Source organism: Octopus bimaculoides, chromosome 1 (assembly GCF_001194135.2).
Source record: "Octopus bimaculoides isolate UCB-OBI-ISO-001 chromosome 1, ASM119413v2, whole genome shotgun sequence".
Classification (NCBI taxonomy): domain Eukaryota; kingdom Metazoa; phylum Mollusca; class Cephalopoda; order Octopoda; family Octopodidae; genus Octopus; species Octopus bimaculoides.
The window spans coordinates 160477979-160486950 of NC_068981.1; the positions used below are offsets into that span (position 1 = coordinate 160477979).

At 34.3% G+C, this 8972-nt stretch overlaps 1 protein-coding gene across 4 annotated transcripts in view; it reads left to right on the forward strand.

Annotated features, from left to right (window-relative positions):
* LOC106884418 (activating signal cointegrator 1 complex subunit 3) overlaps nt 1–8972 on the forward strand; it is a 493492-nt gene that overhangs the window by 365973 nt on the left and 118547 nt on the right. For all 4 annotated transcript variants that reach the window (XM_014935791.2, XM_052972249.1, XM_014935790.2 and 1 more), the window contains 2 exons: nt 2176–2308; nt 7488–7613. In XM_014935791.2, the coding sequence (XP_014791277.1) occupies nt 2176–2308; nt 7488–7613 (259 nt within the window). The remainder of the gene's footprint in view (nt 1–2175; nt 2309–7487; nt 7614–8972) is intronic.

Sequence of the window (8972 nt, forward strand, 5' to 3'; positions counted from 1 at the left end):
TATATATATATATATATATATGTATGTATGTGTGTGTATATGTCTGTGTGTCTGTGTTTGTCCCCCAACATTGCTTGACAACTGATGTTGGTGTGTTTACATCCCCGTAACTTATCAGTTCGACATAAGTGACTGATAGAGTAAGTACTAGGCTTACAAAGAATCAGTCCTGGGGTGCTCCAGCATGGCCGCATTCAAATGACTGAAACAAGTAAAAGAGTATGCCAGGTGAAATGCTTAGTGGCATTTTGTCCGTCTTCAAGTTCTGAGTTCAAATTCCACTGAGGTCGATTTTGCCTTTCATCCCTTCAGGGTCGATAAAATAAGTACCAGTTAAGTACTGGGGTCGATATAATCGACTTAGCCCCTTCCCTGAAACTGCTGGCTTTGTGCCAGAATTTGAACCAATGTAACTAGTATAGCTATGAATTTTTTAAATTAAATATTCTTTACTTATCTCAGCACATATTCCCCCTTAGTACTATAAAGTTTCCTCTACTCTGGTCTAAGGCATTTTCTGTATTTTGAAAGTAAACTGGTAACAGAACATGATAGAATGACAACAATATTTACCTATCTTTTATCTTTTTCAGTCATTAGACTGCAAATAGTATTTAGTGTTTTTATTATTTTAAGCCTGATACTTATTCTATTAGTGTCTTTTATTGAACTGCTAAGTTACAAGGATGTAAACAACCAATACCAGTTGGCAAGCAGTTGGGAAACAAATCCAGAGACCTGCATACACACACACACACACATGACGAGTTTCCATACAGTTTCCTTCTACCAAATTCACTCACAAGGCAGTGGTTTGGCCTAGGGCTATAGTAGAAGATGTTTGCCTAAGATGTTATGCACTGGTATTGAACCTGAAACCATGTGGTTGCAAAACAAACTTCTTAACCATACAGCCATACCTGTACCTATATGCAAACTAATCTGACATTGCATACAATAATTAGTTTTGGATACAAAATCCTACTATCAATAATATTCACTTTCATATTTATATGACTGCATTTTATGAAGTATCTTTCCCTTCCTAGAATTTTGAAGTAAATGGAAATTTCACAAAATCCTGAAAATATCAAGAAAAATCATACCCTAGTAATAAAAATTGATCTGGACTATTAACCTCATTTTAGTGTTCTATTTCACAGAGTGCCTTGATTGATGTATTTTCCAATCATTTGAAATTACTTAATTGTTTGACCACAGCCTTTGGGCTAAAACGTATAAAAGAATAAAAGAGTAAAAGAATATATCTTCTCATGATAAAACTGAACAGTTCTATTTTTTGTGCAGTGAAATTGTAGTTAATAGCAACTGAGACTCTGTAATAAAGATTTTTATTTTCAATCTCAGTTAGTTGGGTAATTATATATAAATGGAAATGTTTTGTATATAAAACAGTCATGATGAGGTTTTATGTGTCCTATTAATGTTACCCTCACCAGTAACGACACATTTCAGAAATATAAACTTAATTTTTTTTTTTTTTTTAACTTCTGTTTAATGACAGAATAAATAGCCAGATAAGATAGTGTTTCTCAACCATTTTTTAGCTGTGGACCCTTTTTTTCCTATTTTACGTGGGTGGACCCTCATAGCCATACAATGTTTAAAGAAATCTTTTTATATTTTTATAATTAAATATTAGGAACTGTATAAAAGAAATTAAGTTTGTTTGTGTATTGTAGAAGTATAACATAATTTTTAACGAATAAAGTCTTATATAGGCCCTGGTTAAGAACCACTGCTCGAAACAATGATTCTTCCACTTACAAAATGAACCTCTCTGCCTTATAAAAATGTCATTCTGTCACGAAATGACTGGCAGGAAAAAAAAAATGGGCTCCATTAAGTATCTCGAATTATTTATTTTAGTTTAGTTAGTCTTAGTTCAAATATCACTGGGGTCAGCTTAGCATTCTGTCCTTTTGAGAGTTTTGTTAAAAATGAATATGTACTGGGATCAATTGAGTTAACTATAGGCCTCTTAATATCATCTAATGCACATTAATTCTTATTTCGAAGAAAATGACATAAAGATCCTATTCTTAAAAAAAATTCACTCAAGTTACTTATTTGTGATCTGAAGATTTAGATTCGATTATGATTTGGTATCCGGATGCTTTATATAATATTGTTTTGTACTTTTTTTCATTGTAGATGTTCTACAGATGATGGGCCGTGCTGGAAGACCTCAATTCGATGCTCAAGGTACTGCTGTGATATTGGTTCATGACATAAAGAAACATTTTTACAAAAGGTTTTTGTATGAACCCTTTCCTGTTGAATCAAAGTAAGTAATTATACCTTATTATCAAACACCAAATAATCTATTTTTCCTATCATCATCATCAAATGTCCATTTTTCCACGTTTGCATGGGTCAGATGGAATTTGTTGAGGCAGATTTCCTATGGCCAGATGCCCTTCTTGTCACCAACTCTCACCTATTTCCCACCAAGGTAATATTTTCCTTTGGAAGACCGGAAGTAAACAACATTCTTGTATGATGACGATGCTCATTTACAATCATAGCATGATGTTAAGGCAAGGGTACGCACACACACACACACATCTGACAGGCTTCTTGCAGTTTCCGTCTACCAGTTCCACTTATAAAGCCTGGAGTTACAGTAGAAAACACTTGCCGAAATGGTCACTGCAATGGAACTGAGTGCAAGACCTCATGGTTTGAAAGCAAGCTTACTAACTACACAGGCATGCCTGTGCCTATATAAATATATTAAAACACATAAGTAGGTTAGAAAATTGGATAGGTGGATAGACAGATGGATGAACACAGAATCTCTTCAATAGCTATGTGACTAGCACACTTTTAGTCAGTTTTTCTCTTGGTTTCAGATATCTACAGCTACTTTATTGACCCTGCAATAGAAAATGTGTGGTACAGATAGGATTTTACTTATTACAAATTTTATATTCATCTCAAGTGTTCCAAATACTAAGATAAAGAAGAGAAAGTTAATGACAGAGCCTTGGTGGACACTATCTGAACTTTAACATATTGACTGAATGTTTTGCCTTCACTAATTTTAGTTGTTTCCTTACATCCACACACAGCTTCTCACTAGTCAATTATTTACACCTATATTTTATCGACATTCATTTATCAATAAAAATCCAAAGGAGTGCAGGAGGATATTTATTAAAGATTAATGTCAACAATTTCTTACCATATTCATAGTATTTTATGTTCCTCTGGCTGGATAATCTTCAGACGTTGAATCTCACAGAGGTGACGACAAGTGATTGAGACTTTTGGTGATTTGCTGTGCTTGAGAAGACATATCAAGCTAACTACAGAAATTGTAGTTATGGCCAGTGCCAGTGACACATGAAAGACACCCATGCCAGTGACACGCTGGCATTAAGAAGGGATCCAACCATAGAAACCAAGCCAAAACAGACTGGGGCCTGGTGCAGTTCTCCCGCTTACCCGTTCCAGTCAAACTATCTTACCCATGTCAGCATGGAAAGTAGATGCTAAATGATGGCGTCATCGATGTTTCCACTTTTCTCCAGTTTCAGCTTTACTTTCTGCCACTTTCACTGCTATTAGTTTTAATTCTCATTTTATTTCACCAACCCTTGTCTTTGTTGGTGTCAAAACAGTGGTTCTATGCCAGTTACAGAGTACAATAAAAATGACACAGTTTGTTGGTGTTAAAGAATGGAGTCAACAGATTGATGTTCAAAATATCAAACTTTTCCACTCTTCTTGGCAACCAAACTTACTGACACCTTCAAATTCTCTTTGATTTTATTACTGTTGTTGCCAACATACTGTTGCCAATTTCCTTGATTCCTCTATTCTTACTAAATATAATATTTCTCTTTGTCATTTAGTTAGTTAAATAATCAAATGTTATCTGTAGAAAATAATCATGTATTTTTAAAATTATTATTATGGTCAGTGAAATGAAAATATTATCTTTATAGTTTTATGTCCACCTTTCCAGTGACATAACTAGAGTGTGTGCCACTTAAGGTACCCCTTGATTTTGCCTCCCCTTCCCTGTGGGACTCCAAACCTATAGAGGCTTATACAGAAGACCCACAACTGTCACTCCACCCCACTGAAGCGTCATCTCTCACCTATGCTGCTCCTCTTTCCATGTTGTTATAAATCAGAAAATTTTTTCTGAGATTGTGTTTTATAGACAGATGCTCTTCTTGTTGCTAGCCCTTTTTACATCACCTCTTAAGATACTCAAGAACATGGTATCCCTGTTTTGAAACTGTGATACCACATAAGGTAGAAGAGAAAAAGGAAGTTTTTTTTTTGTTTTTTTTTTCGAAGTATCATTTTCTTCATCTGTGATTGAAAGCAATAAATATGTTTTTATTTGATGATTGTGAACTCTGAAAACAGTCAAATTTATCCCGTCTGTATTTATGGCTGAGATTCTTTCAGGTTTGTTTATCCTTCATCTACCTATAGTCTCTAAAATATATGCATGTAATAAATGAGTTGGGGTTTAACAATTGGTTTGACTGTGATCCTTTGGAAAAAATCAATATTAATCTTTGTTTTAATAGAACCTTCTTGTGAAAGCTATCCCAGTATCAGGACCATTGTATCATGGAACCATTCAACTTCTGATTTATCCTAGCTTGTTATTACTTTTTTTTTTTTTTTTTTTTTTTTTTCTTCACAAACTATGAGTAAGTTTCTGCTTGATTGCACAAGCTGCCAGATATAGCAACCAAATTTTCCTTAAATTACACTCTACTGCCTTCAGAAATTTGGTGTCTTAGGTACATTGTCTGCAAAAAAAACCCAGAAAAAATTAAAACGACTGATTAATCGCTGCCAGAATGCCTCTGGTCATTGGCCTGTCTTCTGCTTGATTGGAGCTATCCTAAGCTAAACAACTAAATTTTTATAATCACGCTTATCTAGCTTAACAAATTATCAAAAGACTACAATAAATTAGTATCATAGAAGTATAGATATTGTAGTATGTCTGATCTTTATTAAATATACATTTGATTTATCTTTTGTGTAGAGAAAAACAAACAGAGTTATGTTGTTTCTTTACACCCTGTTGACTGTTATTCCTTTCATTGTAGCCATAAGCAGAATAATTACAAATTGCTGCAACTTAGCTTCATTTTCTATCCTCTTCACTCTATTTCCCCATCTCTCAACAGTTCTTTTCTCTTTCTTGTCAACATCATCATTATCTATCTTATGCTAGTTGTCGTTCCTTTGATCTTTATGGAAGCTAAAATTGACAGCATATTTCTTTCTTCTTGTCCTTTAGTTTATTTGTTCCATTATTGAATTCTGAGCAACATTTCTTCTCTCCTTCACCGTTGTTCGTCTACTTTATAGCTGCTTCTCTTTTACTAACTTCCTTATTTAGATGTTTAGAAAACACAAACACACACACACGCTCTCTCTCTCTCTCTCTCTCCCCCTCTATCTATCTCAGATACACACACAACTTATTTTATAAATACCTCATTTCTGCTGATTTAACTTGATTTTCTGAAACAACTACTCTCTTTTTTTACTTATAAAGTCTAAAGGAAGGGGCATAGCCCATGAACTTTGCAGACCCTTCAAGACTGGTGAAGTTGATATTGTTTATGTTCTATTTAAGCTTTGCAGATCAACACTTGCAGGGAAGATATGAGCTGGAAAGAGGTTTCACAGGGATAATGTTCAGGGGAGAAAGGACTGGCCATAATGATTAACACAAGGCTAAGTGGGTTGGACATACCAAGAGTAGCAACAGGTGGGAAGATGAGTGGAGCAGGGGTACCTGGGTGGTGGAGGTATGAAACTAATCAGCTATGAGGAGCAGGGGCCATTATGGTGACAATAGAAAAGACAGAGCAAGCAGTCAATATGCCTGTGACCCAAAGGTTGGTGTGTGTCTGTTGATGATTGAATGCTAATTAATTGAATGGCCCTTCTTTGTTTGTGTAGCAGCAACACTATCCCAGATATGACAGCAGTATTCTATTGTGGGTTTCACTTGAGTCTCATAGAATATCAGTAGTTGTTAGGGGCTGATATACAATTTTTGGCTCTTAAGTTTTTTTTTTTTTCGTTCAAAGAAAGAAAGTCGTGACTTCACCAGAGGATGTTCTCAAGGTCTCCATTTATGGAATTGATGCAAGTTTGGCATATGTTTCTGCGTTACATGTTGTAGTGAACTGTCATCATCTGCATAAGAGTGAGCTTTGTAGATATGTTGGCAAGTAGGTCTGTGATGAAAAGAAGAGAGTTGGGGACAAAACTGAACCATAGGGAACACTAGAGTTGATTGAAAGTAAGACTGAAAGAGCCCCATCAGCACATACCCATTACGGTGCAGTTAGATAAAAAAAAGTATCAGTGTAAGAGATGAGAGATAGGTGGAGCCCTTAGATGGAAAGTTTCTATTGGAGATTTGCATGCCAGATATAGTTGAAGATTTTGCTCATATCTAAGGTGGTACCATTACTTTTTTCAGGCTCCTGTAAAGCAAGAGCTCACTGTTATGTGAATTAAGAGAGTAGGTTTCCAGTGGAGCTAACTCTGCAGAAGCCATGCTGATGGTCACTGAGGAGAGACAGAAAAACTTAAGGTGTCAGAGAAAGTTATTAGTTACTTTCTTCATTACCCTAGAGAGCCAAAAGACAATTGTTGGCTGAGTCAGAAGGGTTACCTGTCTTTCAGATGAGACACACTTCCAAATGTCAGAGTATATCCATACAGTGAGTGAGTGATTAAAGAGATTAGTGATTATAGGAGCAAGTTCTGGAGTGCAGTGCGTGAGTGTAATGGAGTGGACATTGTTGGAAGTAAATGAAGTTATTTCCTCACTTGGGGAGCCTAGTGGAGTGGAATGGCATATATTTGGAGGGCATTGGCAAAGGATATATATTGTGGAGTTGGATACAAAAGCAGCCAGCAAAGATGGAGGCTTTCTCCATGTGGGCACTAATTACAGAGCCACCATTGTTTAAATGAGGAGAGAAAGAAGATTCCAGAGTTAACTTCTTACAATTAACTTCTATATATTAAGTGTCTAAATGTTGTAGATAATGTCTAAGTATTGTTGATAAGATCATTTAATTTTCAGACTATTAACAAGAAAATTTTTCTCAGTATTGACATCTAGACTATATTTCAATCTTTGATTGCCATCACTTTTAAATCTACAAATAGACACCAGAGTTCAAACCAATTAAAACGGAGGTTAGATGTAATTATTGAAAAATCTTTCATCTTCAAAGATGTTGTTAACGGTTTTCTTTTTTTAATTAATTTACTTAAAAATTAAATAAGAATAATATTGATGGAAAAATTGAGTATTTTTATTTGTGTCAGAGATACCCTAATGTTTTAATGTATATGTAATTATCAAGTTAAAAAGAATTCTTTTTATTTATAAAAAAAAAAGGTATTGTTTTAAAATTTCAGTAATGTTTCAATATCATTTCATTTTATTTCAGTCTGTTGTCTGTCCTAGCAGATCACATGAATGCTGAAATTGTCTCAGGAACTGTCAATTCAAAACAAGATGCTATGGATTACATCACTTGGACATATTTTTTCCGTCGACTTGTAATGAATCCCAGGTAAGTAATTATTTTAAACAATTTTTAGTTTCTTTTTAAATTATGAAATACTAGATAATATTTAGGAAATGTTAAAATTTGATCAAAATTTTTGGCCATGTTTTGTTTTTTGTTTTTGTCTAGCTTAAGCTATTTAACTTCCAGTTTAAATTCTCCATGACAGATGATCTTTAGTTTATTAGAATTACAGGAGTATATTTCAGTTTAACCTTTTAGCATTTAAACCAGGGTCATTCCATGTCAAATCACCCCTCAGACTCCCCTAAAAAATATTCATACTAGCTCCTGTACCTATATGATGGAAAAATATCAAGTATTAGATCAATTCCTTTGATGGTTGTGTAATTGTAGGCCTTTATAATATTAATTAATTTTACATTTTTTGGTGAATGAGTCTCTCAGACCAACTTGAGACAGCCATTTTCCCTCTAATATGGCAAGCACAACTTTGAAATCATGTGTTTGGGGCTAACTTTTTTCTGTAGAGTTCAAATATCTTATCAAATCATGTGTATCTTGTATATTTTTCCATCTACAGGTCTCTGAAAATTGCCAAGAATTAAACATACAGCAAATGTATGCCTCTTTTAGGTATTTTTATCTCAATAAGTACACTAGATAAAGCAACCACATTATTTTCCCCTGTTATTTAGCATATAGTAGACCATTTCTGAGCAGTAACCATGTTAGTTACTATTACGGGAGTGTCAGAATAATTTTTTGAAATATGTGTGATTTCAAAATTTCTCAAAAATCGTCCATTTTGATGCCCTTGGTTGACCATGTGGCCAGTTCACTATCATTTTTTAAATTTTTCCCATGCATTCTTATATTTCTGAAGATGATGTGACAGAAATTTGGTTTTGTTGTTGAGCTTCTTTTCAGAGTTGTAAATTTTTAGAAATTCAGTTGTCAGCACTTTGTACACGATCAACTTATTTATAAAGCATGGATATAAAACAGCATATTATCCATCAGTGGATGTTTATTTATACTATATATATATATGTATAATATTGGTTTCAAATTTTGGCACAAGGCCAACAATTTTGGGGGAGGGGGTAAGCCGATTACATCAACCCCAGTACTCAACTGGTACTTATTTTATCAACCTGAAAGGATGGAAGGCAAAGTCGAACTCAAAACATAAAGACGGATGATATACCGCTGAACATTTTGCCAAGTGTGCTTACGATTCTGCCTGCTTGGCGCCTAAAACTCGGAGTTTTATCATGGCTACAGAATAATTGTCACATATTATTTTCAGATAAATTCCTCTATTTACATAATATCAAGGTCTCTTTCTTTTGTTGTCTTACCATTTCTATCAATATATATATATATATATATATATATATA